The sequence below is a fragment of the Plectropomus leopardus genome, chromosome 19, assembly GCF_026936395.1.
Source record: "Plectropomus leopardus strain MGB_pleo_1.0 chromosome 19, ASM2693639v1, whole genome shotgun sequence".
NCBI lineage: Eukaryota > Metazoa > Chordata > Actinopteri > Perciformes > Serranidae > Plectropomus > Plectropomus leopardus.
Genome location: NC_142194.1, coordinates 5,673,962 through 5,694,986, shown reverse-complemented (window position 1 = coordinate 5,694,986; position 21,025 = coordinate 5,673,962). Strand labels below are relative to the sequence as shown.

Below are 21,025 nucleotides of genomic sequence, written 5' to 3'. Positions count from 1 at the left end.
GAAAATACTCTCTTACAAGACCTGCATTTAAAATGTAATCAGAATCAGAAATACTTTATTGGTTCGTTACAGTTGTTCTGATGCCAGCATAGAGAATTATAGCAAGTAGAAATAAGTGCTAGCATGTGTATATAAAAATATAAAATATAAATACAGTAATAGTAAACAATTGAAACAAAACAGAATATATTTGTACAGAATAGATTCGAATTTTAATATAAAATAAATGTATGAGACAAGTAAAAAGTACATAATTTCCCTCTGAAATGTAGTGAAATGTAGTAGAAGAATAAAGATGTTTAAAACTGAAATACTCAAGTACAAGTATGTCAAAATTGTACTCATGTATAGTACTTTAGTAAATGAACTTTGTTACTTCCAGCCACAGTTTATCTGATATCGTAATGACAGATTTGGGTGAGATTAATCACTGATTAGATTTTATCAACCATAAATCAGTAAACTTCAGAGGTACCACATGCTGTCATTGTTCACGTTCATAAAGTCAGTCAAAGTTCATCATAATCCCTCTTATCTTTAACACTTTAACTGCATGCACACACACACAAAAGAGTGGAAAATGACTGTTTATTTAAAGAATATGGGCTAATTTAATTAAAACAAAGCAAAAAAGCAGTGAAAACTGTGTTGTAGCCCTCCTGGGAGTGCTGTCTGCAGAAACCAGATGAGGCAGGTTGAGCCTTGCTGGGTGGCAGAGTTCACACACCTGTGTGCACTTTAAGGTGCTAATGACCACAGGTGGGCAGATTGTGCATTAGTGGTGTTGCTGGTTTCAGCTGCTTTTTTTTTGTTTCCTTCCCAGGAGATTCCTGCTCAGCCTGGCCCCAAATCACCTCTGCTAATCCCACCAGGTAACCTCTCAAAGCTTCTTCTAATGATCCTAATGAACCTTCAGCTCACCGTCCTGCAGAAATCATTCACACAAGACGACATGTTGGCAGCTTTGTGTTTGCAGAGTGAATACGTGAAAGCGTGCAGTGGAGATGCGTAATCAATGTATCTGTGATTCAGTCATATTTATGAGTCTGTTTAGATAAATCTCACAAAATGAAGAGTTAGATTTGTGAGCAGGAAAATGCACCGTAAACCAAATCAATATACGGAGTGCCTTTGTTGTTTCAGTCTTCTTTTAGCTCATGGTGGATAATTTTTGCGAACTTTAGCTACAGTCAGTTTGCTGCCTTGATGACTCCTCACTTCTTGTGCTTCTGTTACAGACACTTGAGCATTTGCTGATATTTTGTAATGTCTTACTGTGGCTACTGTCCAGAAAATGTTGCCTCACTTGAATCTGTGATCAAGGTGTGCAAGGTGCAATTTCAGATTATCTTTTGTGGTTTAGTGAGAAGCATTTGGGAACACAGACACAACGTACTGCACAAGCTGATAACAAGTTTCTGACCTGAACAAAAGTAAATGTATTTGAGTGTTTTTATGTTTCAAAATGAGTGTAATGTTTAGTTTTGATGAATGTGTTTTAATCTGTGTGATCATTTTTGAGGCTGTAGTTTGCATTGTTACACTGACACGTGTTTCTCTTCATATCAGTGTTTAATATCAAAGATGTTAGGCTGGATACATTTCTGTAATATCTGAGGAATCTTAAAGTAATACTTGACCTGCATAAAGAATAGTATGTTAGCAAAAAATGCCTTCGAACTAGAACATTTTTTTTGTAATTTAAAAAAATTAATAACTTTGAACTGTTAGCTAGCTAAACATGCCTTCAAACTGCCTTCAAACTTAAAAAGTAAAATAATAAGCATGTCTTTGAACTTAAAAACCAAAAAACTGCCTTCCTACTGTACCTAGATAAACATGCTATTGAACTTGAAAAAAAAAAAATCAAATTGCCTTCGAATTGTTACCCAGTTAAACGCGTCGAACTTTTCACCCACAAAAAGAATATATAACTAGAGCGGTAATATATTCATTCATCTGTCAGTTAAAACATTTTCATGGTAACTTCAGTGGCAAAGTGCATACGGTCTGTTGAAAATCTGCCACCATTTTTTTTAAAAATGTAATCAACTTGAGGTAAATTCTGGACTAAAGATAAAACTGAAGCAGCAGTTTTTGCAAACACATCGGAGATATCAGGGAGGATCACGGACTGTGTTGACTCCCGTATGAACTCAGAGCTGTGGAGGAATAAGAAACTCTGAATCATAGATGTACGGTGAATGTTGTGTTCACATGATTCACTGTGTGACTGTGATTATTGAAATTTTGCATTCTTTAAGTATACTTTTTACAGACATTTGTCAGGTTTGGTGTTTTGTTGTTGAAACGTGAGGACTTTGAACACGATAAATAGCAGATAAGAGCCTCAACCTTTAATCAGCTGCAGCATCTTGGCGTTCCTGCGACATTGTCTCAGATAAAGTTTATTGGTTTAGACTTGAATCAAAGTCATTTATTGGTTAGCAGAGCTGTTGATTTTTAAATAAAGTAGCTTAAACAATTGCCAGCACACACCTTTAATATCACGATGAGCCCAGAGCAGTTTTTATGTCTGTGCTGGTGTTTCTTTATCAGTGGAAGTGATGATGGCCAAGGTTCAAAGGTGTCTGATTTTTACGAGATCCTGCTCTCTGTGTTTCACCCGTCAGAGCAGAGGAAGAGGATCTGCTGTGTGCACCCTCACACACCTGCAGAGCGGATCACCTGAGAGGACAGCAACAGGTTTGGTTTTTTAAGGGTCCATTTTTATTAACCAGTAATTGACCATTTGACAAATGAGTGCTGTACGGTGGTTAAAATATTCATATATATATATATAATATGAAATCATTTTAATTATTGTTGACATAAGTTTTGCGACTAACTGCGTATTCATTATTTTTTACTCTCTCTCAAAACAAGGCAAGATAAGTCTCTGCAAAAGTGAGGATCAGATAAGTGACATCGCTCTTAAACATTGAAAAAAATAATCAATAATGTACTAACAAAATTGTCACAAACAAAATAAAATCAGCAACAGAAAAGTACTTTGGTCATTTGCTTAATTTAAATGTGCAATATCTATGGTGACAGATTAGTGTCAGTATTGTTTGTATTAATAGGTTCTTATCAAATGTGTAATCTGTAAATGCAGAACATGTTAAAAAACAAAAAAGGTTTGAAAACTCACAAAATGTATTTTGCAAATATAAAGAAGATATTCAAATACACAGATATTTCTACAGATGAAATGAATGAATGAATGAATTTCATTAATTTACAAATAAAATAATTTGTGAAGATCTTTGCATTTACATTCCAACAGGCATTTGGAAACTTTGTTTTTCATTTATGAATCCAAGGATTTTTATGATCTCAATTTTCCAAAAATGACGATTCACAAGTTAAAAAAAAATTATTGAAAATTAATTTTATATTTGTGTGACTTTACAAATCTTTTATGTTTGTGTGGAAGGTGATCTGTTTACAAAAATATTGACACTAATCTATCTCCATAATTACCATTTTTGGAAATGCTGTGTTAGAAGTAAAAGTCCTGCATTTAAAAATGCAAAAGTAATCAGCATTTAAATACCAAAAGTAAAATTACTTATTAATCAGAATGGCCCATTTCCAAATAATTTGTATTACTGGATTGTAATTATTGATGCATAAATGTGTTCCATCTGTTAAATGTTACAGCTGGTAAAGGTGACACTCATTTAAAATATTTTATATATTGCTGTGTAGCATAACTGTTGACAATATATCATGATGTGTTAGATGACTTATATTTTGTATTTAATTATATAGGCTATTGTGTTTGTATTAAATGCAGTAGAAGTACAACTGTACATTAGTATAGTAAATGTTCTTACAACCATTGAAACAGATATTGAAAGAAAACATCAAAAATATTACAAAGTGGCAATAAACAAAAATTGCCTCTATGTGAGAGTTACCAATTTTTGTTATATTGATGTTTCACACTTAAAATTAGCATCAACCTATACTTTCTTTTTTATACATTGGCTATAAATGTTGATAACAGCCACACAATGCCATAAAACGAGCTTGTTGGCGTATTCTCATAAAATAATTAACCTCAGTGGAGTTCACATTTAGGACACATGACCCAGTCAGTCATAATAAAAAGAAAATTTAAAAAAAAACAAACACTTTTTTTCTCATGCTTATTAAGAAAAAAAGCTGCATTTGTAACACTGTCAGAATATGAGATTAAAACACTGTTTTGTTGTATGCACTGTATGTATCAACTGTAATGTTTTTCTGAGCTTTCATGGGTTTGACTTTATCTTGAGTGATTATCAATATCTGTTGCTCAAGTCATGTTGACTTTGACCTCAAGTTATTATGGAGACGATATCAAGAGCAGGAACTCCGAATTGCATAATAGGATCATTTAACTTTAATATTTTATAGTCTTAGACTGAACTTGGCTGTATGTCAAAGTGCTAAATGAATAAATCTCACTAATAATGATTTTTCTGCGTCCTGGCAGACGTTGCACCATGGACGTCCTTCTGCAGTTGCTGTTCTCGCCTCTCTCGACCCCGGCCATCATCTCCCTGTTTGCCCTCGGAGCTGCTACCTTGTTTTACCTCAATTCACGACCCAGTCCCCTCCGGAGCCCCGTCGACCTCCACAACCAAACTCTGGGCATCAAGGTAAAGAGTGCCAAGCTGAGTTTACTTCACCTTAAATTAGTAATCACCAGAAAAAATGGTGGCATTGTACGTTTCTGCAAATCACAGACATGTTACATTTGCATGTTATGTTGTGGCATAATGCACATTGAAACTTTACATTTAACAATGTTTTGGTTCAAGTGTGGTTATATTTAGGCACTAAAATTAGTTATGATTAGAACAGATATTTTTTTTCTTTAAATACCCATTACATGGTTTAAAAAAAAAAAAAAACCAAAACATTTCTTGGCACTTTCTCTGCTGTAAAAACAGTGTGGGTCACTTGGAGCTTTACAGCAGCTAGAAATGCAGTCACTCACTTAAAAAGCTGATGGAAATACAGCCAAGAGTCCCTAAAAAAACAAAAAGGCTGTGATAAACATGTGGTCAGGTCTGGGCTCTACAACCAGTTGGTTATAGAAAGGAAAGTCTCTAAAATTAATCCACCTTTTGGGGGCTAAAAAGCAAAACATTGATATGATATGTGTGAAATGCACAAATAAAAAGTATTTGTGGTTTTCTGAAACGCATACTCGCAATATTTTCTTATGTTGAAAAAGATCCAGATGCAGTGAGGTTTAAAAGATGAATAATTACAGGCTTGTGTGATATGAGCGTGACAGAGATCATCGATGAGCATGTTTATGAAGATGTTTGATCAGTGACGTGATTATTCAGAGTGATTCTGATTCGTTTCGTCAGGATGGAGCGAGGAAGACGGCGCTGCTTGAGGACAACAACAACCTGATTGCATATTACCATGATGACGCCAAGACCATCTATGAGGTCTTTCAGAGGGGTCTGAAGGTCTCAGGTGATGAACACTTTCTGTAATTTCTCTTAAAAATAAAAACTTTTTATATATTTATAAATTAGTAAGTATATTTTATATACTTACTAATTAGTACTGTGGAGCTTTTTATATCAATTAAAATTAGTCAGAAAGACTCAAGGATTCTTTGTCATTCCACTCCATAATATAAAAAATATAATTAATTTAAAATTAATGATTATAATAAATAGAAACACTGGGTTATTAAATAAGTAAATGAATAACTAGATGTGTGAGCAGTGCAGTATGTAAACAGTAAAAATCCATAAATCTTAAAAACCAAGAAAATGTATCAAAGTGCCCTGTGGAATATTAAATATAGAATATAATATAAAATTAAAATACTAAAATCACGATAAAAGTCCCTATTTAAAGCAGCAGCAATGCAGGCTCAAAAAGGAAATGTGGTGCCAGAGCGCGGGAGGACGGCGGCACGCAGCAGTGCGGCGGCCTCTCTAGCTCTCAGTGTTAGTGTTAATAATGAAGAAGATGTAGTTTGATGCTGTCATGTGCAGGTAACGGACCGTGCCTCGGCTACAGAAAACCAGATCGGCCGTACCAGTGGCTGAAGTACAGACAGGTAAAACAACATGCAACACAGGAAAAAAAAACACAGTAAACATAAACTCAACTGCAGCTGACCTTTACTCCACTTCCTGTGTGTAAAGGTATCTGATAGAGCGGAGCACCTGGGGTCAGGGCTCCTTCACAAGGGCCTGAAGCCGAACTCGGACACCTTTGTCGGCATCTTTGCTCAGAACAGACCTGAGGTGAGTGTGGACGCAGCCGAGGGGATATCGCTGTGTTTTTTTTGTTTGTTTGAACAGCAGACATTAATGCTTTCTCTCTGTTACGTGGGCCACTCGCAGTGGATCATTAGTGAACTGGCCTGCTACACCTACTCCATGGTAGCGGTCCCCCTGTACGACACCCTGGGTCCTGAAGCTCTTGTGTTCATTATCGACAGAGGTAATTGGGAGCTTCTCTTAATGCCGCTAATCCAGAGTCCAGTAAGTCATCGGTCCCCACAGAGATCTGCGTCGAGGGTGCTCTAATCTCCTCTCATTTATTCACCACACCGGCTCCTTCAATCTGTGCTTCTTTTTGCTTTTGATTACGTGATCACTTCTGGACAATTTATCATGAGACAAAGAGAATCATCATTACAGATTATATAGTTTTTTACTTGTGAATCTTACACCAATGTTGACAACAAAACCTGTTTGCTGCATAATACCAGCAGAACTTTTTCTTTTATTATACTGTCTGTTTTACTGGTGATACGTTTTCTTCTTCCAGCGGAGATCTCCACTGTGATTTGTGACAATCAGAGCAAAGCAGAAACACTCCTGCAGACCCGGGAGAAAGGCCAGACTCCGGTCCTCAAAACCATCATCGTCATGGACTCATTCAGCTCTGAGTTGGTCGAGCGGGGAACCAAATGTGGAGTGGACATCGTGTCGATGCCGGATGTGGAGGTAATGCATGCTAAACACACGAGTGAGTCTTTACGTGTGTTTACTTCAGATGTTCTGGCGCTGGTCAAGTAATACTGTTAAAAGGAAGCACAAACGTTACTGAAAAGGTGTTTTTTTTTTTTTTTGTTCTTCAGGCTTTGGGGAAAAGTAATCTTCAGAAGCCAATTGTAAGTTTAATGCTGATGTATTCATGTGATCCATTTTCATGAGATGTAACCAGCTGCTCTAATGTGCTGATGATTTAATGTCCCCCAACAGCCACCAAAGCCAGAGGACCTCAGTATTGTTTGCTTCACCAGCGGCACCACAGGTAATCAATGCCGGGGTTTACATTTATAAATCATAAAGAAAAGGAAGTTGTTTGATTACTAATAACAATCCTTACCCCCATGCTGTTTTATTACATGTGATCTCACAAAATGATCAATATATTCATAAATAGCAAGAGCAGCCCTGGTTGAGTTAATTTTTAGCCACGTAAAGTAAAGGATGGTCCAGACTGAAATATTTCAACAACTTTTGGACAATTATCGTGATTTATACAGACATTTATGTTTCTCTTCCTAAAGTCTGGTCCCCTCAATAATGACTTCACCTCAAAATGACATATTTCCAAAATAATGACTTAATATTGCAAAATAATGACTTGGTATCTCAACATGGTGAGAAACTTTCTCAAAATGAGTTGATATTTTAAAATAAGTATTTCAAATAATGACTTAGTATTGCAAAATGATTTTAGTATCTTAAAATAAAGACCGTACTACAAAAAAGACTTAGTATTGCAAAATGATCGTGGCCAAATTATGACTTAGTATCGCTAAATAATGACTATGGCAAAATAAGGACTCAGTATCGCAAAATAACGAGTTAGTATTGCTAAATAATGACGTAGTATCCCCAAAATATGACTTGGTATTGCAAAATGACTTGCAAATTAATGAGAAACTTTCTCAAATGATTTGCTTATCTCAAAATAATGATGTACATGATGTTTTTTTTCATCATGTTGGCAGCAACAGGCTTCCATAAGTGAAATGAAAATTGAAACATTGAAAGGTTGAAATATTTGGTGTCTCTCTCTCAGGGAACCCCAAGGGAGCGATGCTGACTCATGAGAACGTGGTCTCTGACGCTGCAGGTGTCATCAAAAGCTTTGATGTATGTTTAATAACCATTCAGTGTCATTTTTGGTGAATTATTTTGAGAGCATGTGTTGTTGACGCGTCGCTAACGGGGCCTGTGTGCGGCCTGCAGGCGGCAGTTGTTCCATGCACTCAGGATGTCAGCATTTCATTCCTGCCTCTGGCACACATGTTTGAGAGAGTCGTGCAGGTGAGTCTCCGATTATAAAAGCATGTTTATGATGATTGTATTTATGAATGAGACTTAATGACTTTGATCTGATAACTTTTTGTGCGTGATGTTGTAGACGGTGATGTACGGTGCCGGTGGAAAGGTGGGATTCTTCCAGGGAGACATCAGACTGCTGCCGGATGACATGAAAACCCTGCAGCCCACCATTTTTCCAGTCGTGCCTCGACTTCTCAACCGCGTCTATGACAAAGTCAGTGATAAGCAGGGGCTGAGTGTAACTAAGTACATTTACTCAAGTACTGTATTTAAGTACAAAATTTGATGTACTTGTCTTTTCTGTTTCTATTTTTCTTTTCCGCATTTCAAAAGGAAATATTTTACTTTTTTGAAACACTACTATATTTGACTGCTTAAGTTACTTTACAAATTCAGATTTCTGTATATTAAACAAACATAGAGCTTATGCAATATGTGTCGTTAGGGATTTAATTACAAGTACAGCTGAAACAATTAATCCATCAGTTGAATGACAGAAAAATAATTGGCCACTATTTTGATAATTTAGTAGTTTTTCATGCAATTTTTTTTCATGATTCCATCTTCACAGTTTGAGGTTTTGCAGATTTTTATCAAAACAAACTATTTTTTTATTTTTATCATAATTTTAATTTATAATAATTTTATTTTAAATCTTTTTTTGGACAATTGGTTGGAAAAAACAAACATAATGAAGGTGTAACTTTGGACTCAGAATAAGTAACACCATTTCTCAATATTTTCTGAATATTTCTGTACCAGTCAATGGAGAAAATAAGCAGATTAATCCATAATTAAAATAATAATTAAGAGATCCATCTCAACCATGCACAATACTAAAAACCTGCTTTTATATTAATGCATGACCAACAATAATCTAATGATATCATATATATTTTAACACTCACAGGGTGCATTTTTCGTGATTACTTATATACTTTAAGTATATACTAACTCAATCCAGGACTTTTACCTGTTAGAGTATTTTTTAAGTGTGGTTTGGCACTTTTACTGAAGTTAAAGGTATGAATACTTCCTCCACCGCTGATTGGTGTCAGACACAACACCCCCTCTTTCCTCTCATTCTGCTTTAAACATCAGCTCAGTTTTTTATTCCAGATGTTGTAATCAAACGTCCCATCACCAGGTCCAGAGCGGAGCCAAATCGCCTTTCAAGAAATGGCTGCTGAACTTTGCCGTGGACAGGAAATTTGCTGAGGTGAAGGAGGGCATCATCAGGAACAACAGCATCTGGGACAAACTCATCTTCCACAAAGTGCAGGTGCAGAACTGCTTCTGTTTTTAAAAAAAACAGCAGATTAATGTCATAGAAAAAGAATGTAAATGTGCTCAAAGTCTCTTTATTTATTTGTCTTGACTGTAGGAGTCTCTGGGTGGACGGGTGAGGGTCATGGTGACGGGCGCAGCACCCATTTCTCCCTCTGTGCTTAACTTCCTCAGGGCGACTCTGGGCTGCCAGGTAATAAACATTTATCAAGGTGATGTTTTGACATAAAAATGTGTTGTTAGGTCATGTTAACCTGACCTTGAATCACATCTGAATTATATATTTGTTACATGTTATTTAAAAAATGTTAAAAAAAATAGAGAAATGATAATACATATCCAAATTAAAATATCTACAATTTTACATTATTATTTACAGAAAGAAAAGGGAGATAAAGTAGGAAAAATGAACATTATTTGAAATTCCACAGGATCTGTGGATTTTATAGTTTTGACTGTAAGAATAAGGAGTCGGTTCATGTTGTCGTGTTGTTGTCTGGTTGCACTAATCTGACTCTAACTCCGATGTTGTCGGTACTCTTACTGTAGATCTTTGAGGCGTACGGTCAGACAGAGTGCACAGCCGGCTGCACCTTCACCACACCAGGAGACGCCACCTCAGGTGTGAAGTTCAACCTCACTTGTCTATGATAATACGGAGGGTAAAACCTGCTCGATAAATAGGAATACTTTGAATCCAATTACTTGAAATACTAAGACAACAAATTTTAAAATTGAGATTAATTTCAGTTTTGACAAACAACGCATATGATCAAATGAAATGTGGTATTTTTCGTAAGAAAGTTTGACTTTACTTGATCTTTACCAACAGGACATGTTGGAGCACCGCTGCCTTGTAATATTGTAAAGTTGGTGGATGTTGAAGAAATGAACTACTTCGCCTCAAACGGAGAAGGAGAGGTAAGATGACGGAAACCAAACAGTTGAGGTGGAGGTATGAAAATATTATACCTCTACCCAGCCAGAGAAAAATTAAAGAGCAAGAATTAAAGCAAATTGGTGAGTTACATCTCCAATAATGCAAAGCAAATGACAGCAAAAAGTGGTTTTATCAGTAATTAAATGGAGAAATATAATTTATTTTATGTTATGTTTTGTTTGAGGCAACCATATCACACAGTTTTTGGTTTTTAAATAAACCTTAAAAAAACATAAAGCTTGTATTTAACTTAATGTGTCACTGATTAGTTTCCTAGTATTTCTAAACAGTAAAAGTAACAGAGACTTGTAGATTTTACTTGCTGCCTTTTAAAAGATTTAGGAATGAGTAAAGTTATGAAGGTTTTAAATAAAACATTACATGATTGTATCATTGTTTTTTTGGGTGATCTTTTTTTTTTTTTTAAAGGTGTGTATCAAGGGTAGAAATGTGTTCAAGGGATACCTGAAAGACCCGGAGAAGACTGCAGAGGCTTTGGATGAAGACGGTTGGCTCCACACTGGAGACATCGGAAAATGGCTTCCGGTAAGAATCAAAACCCAGATAACAGAAAAATGCCGGGGTAATTTTATTTTCTCCATTACATGTAATTGAACCAACTGAATAACCACAAGCTCTTCTGCACCGGATGAATGCTGTTTGTGGATGAAGCCCTTCAGTATTGTTGGCTGAGTGTATGCAGTGTTTGAAAAAGGGGATTTAAGGTGAAAGTAAAGAGTTTCATAACTGAAAAAGGCTTTAGAAACTGGTTAGTCTCTCCTATATGACTGTTTTGTGAATGTCTATGTAACTTTTCAGATCTCTTATGTGATTTTTTTTTGTGAATATCTTTTATGTGACAATTCTCTTATGTGACTGTTATGTACAAATCTTTTATGTGACTGTTTCATGAATATCTCCTATGTGACTTTTGTTAATATCTTTTATGTAACTGTTTAGAGAGCCACTCATTTGTGACTGTTGTGTCTATCTCCTATGTCACTGTTTGATGAACATCTACTCCTATGACTGTTTCAGGAATATCTCCTATGTGACTTTTATTAATATTGCCTATGTGACGATTTGTGAATATTTCGTGTTTGACTGTTGTTTGACTACTCCATATGTGACTGCTTTGCGAATATCGCCTATGTGACTATTTGATGAATATCTCCTATGTGTCTGTATAAATATCTTTTACGTGACTATTATGCGAATATCTCCCGATGCAACTATTTCGTAAATATTTTCTGTGACTTTCGTGGGACTTATCTCCTGTCTGTTTTGTGAATATGTGAATGAATGAATCCTATGTGACTGCAAGGAGATATTCACAAAACAGTCACATAGGCGATATCCACCTATGTGATTGTTTTGTAAATGTCTCCTATGTGACTGTAAGGAGATATTCACAAAATAGTCACATAGGCAATATCAACCTATGTGATTGTTTTGTGAATATCTCCTGTGACAGTTTTGTGAATATCTCCTATGTTACGTATTGTGAATGTCTCCTATGTGACTGTGAGGAGATATTCACAAAATAGTCACATAGACAATATTCATAGAACAGTCACAAAGGCGATATCCACCTATGTGACTTTTTTGTGAATATCTCCTATGTGATCATTTTGTGAATATCTCCTATGTGATTGTTTTGTGAATATTTCCTATGTTAGGTATTGTGAGTCTCCTATGTGACTGTAAGGAGATATTCACAAAATAGTCACATAGGCAATATCAACCTATGTGACCGTTTTGTGAATATCTCCTATGTGACCGTTTTGTGAATATCTCCTATGTGACTGTTTTGTGAAGAGTGGAGTTCTGAAGATTATCGACCGTAAGAAGAACATCTTCAAGCTGGCTCAGGGCGAGTACATCGCACCGGAGAAGATTGAGAATGTGTACGTACGCAGTGGACCTGTGGCCCAAGTATTTGTACATGGAGACAGTCTGCAGGTGAAGTCAGCATCTTCAGTCTGTTCATATTAACGGTCATTACAAACACACTCAGTCTGATAATCAAACCGGTGTCTCCTGTCTGTAGTCCTGCCTGATCGCCATCGTGGTCCCTGACCCCGACATCCTGCCAGGTTTTGCAAAGAATCTTGGGTGCCATGGCTCCGTTGAAGAACTCTGCAAAAACACAGTAATGCTTTCCTCCTCTCCCGTATTCCCGTCCCTTAATTGTACAAAACAAACAAATTGGACAGAAATGATGTAATTTAGTGTCTCTCCAAGCTTACTTTGCTACCTGAGCACCAGCAAAGAGTATCTGCAGTAAACACAGTCATTGACACTGACAGAGGCCAGCTGGAGTCGTCTTGCACGCTTGCTGTAAAACTCATAAAACATGATGCCTGCAAAACAAATTAAATATCAAAAGTAGGTGTTTTTTTTTTTTTTTTTAAAAAATGAAATGATTCTAACAGTTCACGTTTTTTGTTTTCAGGAAGTAAAGAAAGCAATTCTCTCAGACATGATCAAACTGGGCAAAGAAGCAGGACTCAAGTCCTTCGAGCAGGTAACAGTTGTTTTATTTGGGTCAATCACAGGGAGCCATGTGTTAGACCAAATTACTATGTTCATTTACAGTAACGTCAGGGTAGAAAATCCTCGCATTTTGAAGAAATTCATGAGGCATTTTACCTTTTTTTCTGAACATGGTGTTCTGCAAATTTCTGCTCTCTTAGAACTGATTTTTATTTTATCTATATTCCTTTTTTGAAAATATAAATTTAAAGAGTATCAACTACTTTGGGAGGTTAACAGCTCTGCTGCTACACATTTCACTAAATCTGGCTTAGTTCACCCTCTGGTGGTTAAAATGGGCAGTTTTTGATCAAGATCATGCAGATTTCAGACACTCGACTCATTTCCTCTAATAACCGACCAGAAATCCCCCAAATTACATTACTGCAGCAGACTGAGTTTAAACTGGATGCATCAACTTCTAAACAAAGTCAGGCTTTTTATTCAGTTTGCATCTTGAACAGATTCAGACTTTTAACCATCTGCACTTTTCCTCCTCCTCTTCCTCCGTGACGCAGGTGAAAGACGTGTACCTGCACCCAGAGCAGTTCACCATCGAGAACGGTCTGTTAACCCCGACTCTGAAGGCCAAGAGGGCCGAGCTCAAAACTCTCTTCCAGCCGCAGATCCACAAACTGTACGCCAACATCCAATAAATGGATACAACACTTGTACCTCTTTTGTTTTTAGTCTGTGATTATAACAGTTCACCTCCTCCTCAGCAGCCTTTAACCCTTTGAAACCTGACGCCACATCACTTTTTTATGTTGCTTTCAGATGCCTTTCACAAATATTTAAACCTCTGAACCCTGAGCAAATATGTGCGTTTAATATTAGACACATGGGGAAAAGGGCAATGAGCAACTTGGTAAATGTTTCACAAGTTAGTAGATTTAGAAAATGATTTTTGTCAAAAGCTATGGAAAAATGTCTAGAAAATAAAGAAATTATTAAATTTGTTCGAAAATAGAATTTTAAGCATATTATTTTATGTTTATTTAATTTACTGTCTTGTTCATATTTTTTAGATTTTGTTTGTATCAGCAAAATTTCTTGTACTTGAAACTAATTTCTTGCACATTCTTGGGAAATTTCATCTTTAACTGCTCATTGCATTCTTCCCATGTTTTTGAAAGATATTAAGCTAAAACTGCTCAGTTTTCAAAGGGTTAACCAACAAGATACCAAAGTTCAGCTGTGTTTTGGCTTTAGAGGCCTGAGACGATGAAGTCCCGTTAAAGTCGTCTTCCTGCAGAACAAATACTGCAGTGAGTGCAGCCCGGGGGGGGGGCTGGACGGAGTCGCTGGCCTCAACCTGAGTGAATCACCACCTCCCAGTTGTCCCAGTTGTTGGCTGGAAGCTCACATACCCCTGTCAAAGAGTTGGATGCATCAGTTCTGCCTCACAAAACTCTTTCATTCACTTTGTTGATGTGTTGAAATGCACTTAAAGTGACTTCTTCATGAGGATTTGATACTGCAGACGCGGTCAACCAGCTCCACAAAGTTAAACTGAAGCAAAATGTTTCTGCCTTTAGTTTGTCCACACTGCCCTCATGTGTTTTAACATAAACATTACAGGTGCTGATGATCACTAACTGCCTTTTAACAGTATTTAACCCTTTGCAGCCCAATAAAAGCGATGTCAGTCCAGGTTTCAGTCAGTCGTCTTTCACAAGTGTATAAATCTTTGGACGCTGAGCAAATTGGTTTGATTTCTTCGCAGAGAGTTAGTAGGTTTAGAAAATATTTTTGAAAAAGTTAGGGAAAAATCTCTCACACACACATACTGTTATTTTGCATTTGTTTGTTTACCTTTTCCTTTTTTAATCAAATTTATATTTTTTTTCTTGTACTTTTGATAAATTTCTTGCTAAAAACATGCATTGTATTATTTCCAGATGTCATTCTGGGCTTTTGCCTTGGAATTTGTAATTTTTATTATTTTCTATCTGATTATGTCATTTTAACCACATTTAGCATATGGAGAAAATGCTATTGCATTGCAATGCACTGTCACAATCAATGTTGCTGCAAGTCATTGACATATCCCAGGCTGTGTTCATCCAAAAACAACAAATAACAACATGAAAGTAGAATATCATATTAATGTGTAACATTTTTTAAAGCCTGATTTTGAAAAGCACATTTTGTGTATAGAGCAGAATGAGGGTGAGTATTTTAAATTGCACAAAATATAATGTATTAAAAATCAATGTTGCTGCTAATTATTGACATATATTTGGCTGTGATAATAAAAAGAAAATACTTAGCATGTATTATATTGAAAATAATGTTAATGTTTTTCCCATTTAAAACATAATGGCATACTGACGAAAACCGACAATTAAAGGGTTAAAATTCTGAAAATTAATGAATATTTGATATCAATAATTTGGACTTATGTTGGTAATGAAAATTAATTAATGAAAGTAGAAAATGATAATGTATGATTTTTTAAATTATTTTTTATATATTTTTTTTTTATTTTGAAAGGCGCATTTTGTGCAGAGCGGAATGAGTGAGTATTTGACACCGCACAAAAAATAATGTATAAAAATCAATGTTGCTAATTATTGACATATCCATATCTTTTTTAAATCTATAAACATAGTGTCAGCGTGAAAAAACAACAACCTAGGTTAAAATTCGGAAAACGAATATTTTTTTTTAATTTTATATTTATTATTAGGACATGTTTAAAAAACTATCATATTAAAAAATCATTAATTTATATATATATATATATATATATATATTTTAAAAAACAACAACAAAGCATCTTGTGCGCGGAGCGATATGAGTGTGTAGTATTACCTGAGGGTTAAATGCAATATTTGAGTAAATGTACTTAGTTACTTTCCGCCACTGAGTATTTATATGAAGCTCGTGTGATCAGTGCTGCCCCCCTGTGTTTGTCTTTGTCCCCGCTGTCCTCTCAGAGTGTCTCCGGGCTGCAGCTGGTCTCGGCTCCGCTTCACCTGAGAGTTTACACCGGGACACACCGACGCTCCGCACGCGCTCTGGACCCCCTGAAGGCACGAGCCCCCTTCAGTCTGCCAGAAACGGGAGCTTCACGCAGATGTCACCTCCTCTCGGGCGGTTTTACTCCTCCACAGTCCGGGATTTGTGTGGTTCCTCCTCGGCTCCTGTGAGTCAAACTTACCTGAGAAGCGGAGCAGCTCCTTCAACATGGCTTCTTCCGCCACAGGTGACCGCGCGGAGCAGGTAAGCGGACTTTAACTTCTCCTGCTGCTAAAAACAAACCTTTTCCCGCTCAGCGTGAGGGTTAATGTGCTCGTTTGGCTTGTTGAGGCTGTTTCAGAGTTTTTGGGGCGAGTTTGTGTCCTGCGAGTTAAGTTTTGTTTCCCTCCGCTGCGAAAAACGGAGAAATGGAAAAATGTTGCAAAAATGTTTCCTACAAATCGACTTTTTTACGTTGTCATGCAAACAGTGCCATCCTATAACTGCAACGGAAGCCCGGCTGTGTCTTTGGTGTTGTGGTTTGGACGTTTGAACGGTTAGTTTGAGATTCATTAACAGTGATTTTTAACTTTCAGTTGCTGATGTGACTCGATGAAATGAGTCTGAACATAAACTGTTTTTCCCTGAATTACTGCAACAAACACACACAGCACAGAGAAACGCGGTTTTTGTTCATAAAAAGTAGCATATTGACTGAATTAATGACATTAAAGGATCATATCAGTGTGTTTTCGTGCGCTTTCAGCCTCTTAAAGGTGCTGTATGCAAGCTTATACATGTATAAGGGACTGTTCGTTATTTATGAGACAAAAGGAGGTGGTGCAAAAGGTGGAGGCACTGTGCTGCAGCGAATAACTGAATAACAGCGCCCTTACTGAACGGTCCAGCTCCAAAAATGCATTTGTGGCAGCAAGTGTGTAAGTTTACATGCACAGTTTAGTCGAGTTACAGTTATAGCTCGGTTAGGACATTTAGTTGGACGACTGTCCCTGTCTCGGTACACAGGCACCGCGGGAGAATCAGTTTATTGCTAGAATTATGTTTGACAAGCAGGTGGAGATTCGCTCCCTTTCAGCTAGTTGCAATAAACCTAAATGATCCATCCATCCATTTTCTTCCGCTTATCCGGAGTCGGGTCGCAGCAGCAGCCTAAGCAGGGAAGCCCGGACTTCCCTCTCCCCGGCCACTTTGTCCAGCTCTTCCCGGGGCATTCCCAGGCCAGCTGAGAGACATAGTCTCTCCAGCGTGTCCTGGGTCTTCCTACCAGTGGGACGTGCCCTGAACACCTCACCAGGTAGGCGTCCAGGAGGCATCCTTATTGATGCCCGAGCCACCTCATCTGTCTCCTCTCGGATGACCGAGCTTCTCACCCTGTCTGTGAGGGAGAGCCCAGCCACCCTACGGAGGAAGCTCATTCGGCTGCTTGTACCCGCGATCTTGTTCTTTCGGTCACTACCCAAAGCTCGTAACCACAGGCGAGGGTAGGAACGAAGATCGACCGGTAAATCGAGACCTTTGCCTTTCGGCTCAGCTCCCTCTTCACCACGACAGACCGGTGCAGAGTCCGCATTACTGCAGACGCTGCACCGATCCGCCTGTCGATGTCCCGCTCCATCCTTCCCTCACTCGTGAACAAGACCCCGAGGTACTTAAACTCCTCCACTTGGGGCAGGATCTCATCCCGGCCGCTTCACACAGAGCTGGAGGTCACGGCCCGATGAAGCCAACAGGACCACATCATCTGCAAAAAGCAGGGACCCAATCCTGAGGTCACCAAACCAAATGATTTATTCTACATTATAGACTGAATCATAATCACAAATGTTTATTTACAATAACTTCCGGGTATCAAACCGCTGCATCATGTGATCAAACGGCGTAGAGTAAACTTTGCATTTCATTTAATTTTAGCCACCTAAAAATAATCCATATCAGTTAAAGTTTAGCTATATTTAGAATATTTTCATCGCTCTTCGTTGCTGTAACAGACCAAACCGACGGGGATCTCAAGCTGTTATATTTAAAAAAACACCCCACTGAGAAAAACAGCATTGTAGGTTTTAGCATGTTTTTTTTTATTTTAGGACATCTCAAGGATTTAAGAACTTTTCCAGGATTTTAGGATTTCAGGACATTAGTGGTGTAACTAGGAGCTCTGTCGGGGATGAGGGTGATCCTCCACTGGCACTTTTTTAAAAAAAATTATAAACAAGCTCCATTTTGATGCTTTTTATGCACTCTGGCACCGTATGTACTCTTAAAGTACAAAAACAATTCTCAGTGTGAATCACTTTATTTTTAATGTGAATTAGAAAATCAGGGGCCAGATTTGGCCCCTGGGCCATAAGTTGAGTATCACTGTCATATATAATACACAATATACTGATGTTTCTATGCAGCTTTTGCAGTTACTGGGCTATGCAGTCATGTTTTGTTATACCAGAAATTAATTTGCGCATTTAGAGACATAAAGCAGCTCGGAAGCTCGTCGCTGATTTCAAACCTTGAACATGTCACGAATAGTTTCGATTTATTGTGGAAGTGCTGAAATGAAAATCACGCAATTACGTCTTTTCAACATTTAGGTTCTTAAACTAAGAAATATGCGTATAAATTGTATTTTTTTTTACCAGCTTTTCGTTCTTTCTGAGACTGGTTTATATACCTGAAACACACAAGGTTGAACTTTTTCAGAGTAAATTATATTTTAAATCCCTGCTGTACTGCAGATTGTTTTTAGAGGCTGGAAGATGCAGAAAATGTGCAGTTTCCTGAGCTCGTATGTCCTTTCAGACACTAGCAGGTGTGTATGAGGATTTTTTCAGCCATACTGTGTGTTGATCAGCGTGTCTCTCAGCCTGTCCGTCTGCGGTTCGTTTAATCTGTCCATTAATGTTTGACCGCAGGTTGTAATGGGAAACGGGAGGATTCTCGGTGCTGGCAGTAATAACTGCGTGTTGTCAGGACGCTGCAGGTTTATTGTGGCCGAGCAAACACTGTCAGACTCTGTCTACGCCCAAAGCAAATGTGCAGCGCGGTGATCACACTCCACCTGCAGCTGCAGAGCCGTGTGTGTGTGTGTGTGTGTGTGTGTGTGTGTGTGTGTGTGTGTGTGTGTGTGTGTGTGTGTGTGTGTGTGTGTGTGTGTGTGTGTGTGTGTGTGTGTGTCAGGGTGGTACTTAAAGTGAATTTTCCTTCTATATTACGATGATAAAGCAAAAGCTAACTATAGACAGATGTTTGGTTGCATCTTTTCAGAAATGGTCCGTCCTCGTTCATGTCTTATTTGTCAGCGTCATATTTATGTTCAACATTTGGTTTCAGTTACAGCCCGACTGATATATTTGTATTTGAGAATTAAAAAAAAAAAATCAGGTACATCTGATATATTGGCTGAAAAACAGCCATTATAATTAGTCCTGTGGTGTCCTCAAATGTTTTCTTTTGTTTGAGCAACAGTTTAAAACCTAAAGATATTCACTTTATTGCAGATCCAAAAAAAAAAAAAATCATCAAATTGCAACATTTTAAAAGCAGAAACCAAATGTTTGGACTTTCTGTTGAAATAGTTGTTCAATAATAGCTCGATGCTCAACTGATCGATCAATCGTTGCAGTTCTGATCGGCTGATATGTGATAACGTAGTTTCCATGCATTTTTCCTACATTTTCTAAGAAGGATTCTGCAGATTATCATCGGGACCAAGATATTTACTGAACTGGTTTTACAGTTAAAAGAAAGTCAGTCTGGACAAACTTTCTTTCATATATTTGGCATTTCTTTACTGCGTTTCTTGTTACTTATCTGCTAACATGCACGCCGATATCTGTCTACCTGCAGTAACGTAACACTGGCCGTTTTATCAGTCTACCTGCAGCTTCGACACTGAGGCATTAAAACGGTGCTTTGCAGAAACTGTGTAAACTCAAGCCAGTTTGCTGTGGTTTTAATGGGTTTACTGGTGTATGAGTTTAACTTGGCAACACATGGATGTGTGCACGCAGTCAGTGTTGTAATAAAAGGATTAATAACAACTATATAAGGTCACAAACACAAAAGGTCAGCCGCGTCGGCGTAATCCTTCTGGTTTTTGCATTAATTTATTCTGGATGAGCCTTTTCATGGTGTCTCTCATTGTAGTGGGAAAAGTCGAGTTCAGCTGAGTCAGCACGCCGCACGGTGGAGGGGGGGCGCTTACTGATTCACCCACGCTGGCTCTCGGCTCTCAGTGCCGAGGATTGTGATGGAATGAGTAAACATGACCTCAGTTGTGGTGAGGTAATGTTAATTCACCGCGTTTAGTGTTTGTTTGTGGAGACGACGATGCTGTTATTTGGTAAATAAACGTGTCGCCGTCAGTCATAATTAAATCACATACTGAGGAGTTTAAAGAAATGAAGCATGGATATTTTTTAATCAGCACAAGCATGTGGTTGTATTGTTTGTTTTCTGTGTGTGTGTGTGTGTGTGTGTGTGTGTGTGTGCGTGTGTGTGCTGGTCTGTGACTAGCTGAGACAGATACACAGTCACTGGTGGTGAGACAGACCTCAGCCTGTGATCACTGAATGGGAACTATTGACACGCAGTCACAGAGAGGAAAGATGCCCGTATATGAAGTCTCTATTTACTTTCTCCATGTAAGGGTTTGCAGCCTTTTTTTTAGGATCTAAACATTCAGATTGCATTTATCTTTATTTTGGTTTGTGGAGGGTTTGCACCAGTAAATTTAAAGAAAGGTGATGCTGAGAAATAATTATAACATAAGATATTAATAGGCGGGTTTCCATTGCACAAATTAAAATTGCGAATATTAAATACACCTAATGGAAACATGTCAGTTTAGTAAAAACTCCCATTTATCACTAAAAGTTTTTAAACTTGCATGAGAGTGTATTTTGGGCAATTTTGGAAAGGCATATTTCGCAAAGCTGCAGTGGAAACA

At 37.6% G+C, this 21,025-nt stretch overlaps 2 protein-coding genes across 3 annotated transcripts in view; both read left to right on the top strand.

The window, feature by feature from the left end:
* The first annotated feature begins 729 nt into the window (after positions 1-729).
* Positions 730-13,772, top strand: acsl5 (acyl-CoA synthetase long chain family member 5). Of its 2 annotated transcripts, XM_042507538.2 has the most exons (22): positions 730-872; positions 2,634-2,706; positions 4,487-4,652; positions 5,376-5,487; positions 6,021-6,085; positions 6,174-6,275; positions 6,375-6,474; positions 6,805-6,983; positions 7,118-7,150; positions 7,242-7,293; positions 8,071-8,144; positions 8,241-8,318; positions 8,416-8,550; positions 9,484-9,618; positions 9,721-9,816; positions 10,173-10,245; positions 10,456-10,544; positions 10,993-11,109; positions 12,382-12,525; positions 12,614-12,715; positions 13,019-13,090; positions 13,617-13,772. In XM_042507538.2, exons 3-22 carry the CDS (start codon positions 4,497-4,499, stop codon positions 13,752-13,754), a joined length of 2,052 nt encoding a protein of 683 aa, XP_042363472.2. In that variant the 5' UTR covers positions 730-872; positions 2,634-2,706; positions 4,487-4,496; the 3' UTR covers positions 13,755-13,772. The 2 variants fall into 2 exon arrangements, with proteins under 2 accessions (XP_042363472.2, XP_087926075.1); XM_088069949.1 differs by lacking the exons at positions 730-872; positions 2,634-2,706; positions 4,487-4,652 and having other exon boundaries at positions 6,001-6,085.
* Positions 13,773-16,023: 2,251 nt separating this feature from the next.
* Positions 16,024-21,025, top strand: part of ank3b (ankyrin 3b) — a 178,268-nt gene continuing 173,266 nt past the window's right edge. Inside the window, exon 1 of the mRNA XM_088069690.1 lies at positions 16,024-16,326. Coding sequence (XP_087925816.1) covers positions 16,291-16,326 — 36 coding nt within the window. The 5' untranslated portion in view covers positions 16,024-16,290. The remainder of the gene's footprint in view (positions 16,327-21,025) is intronic.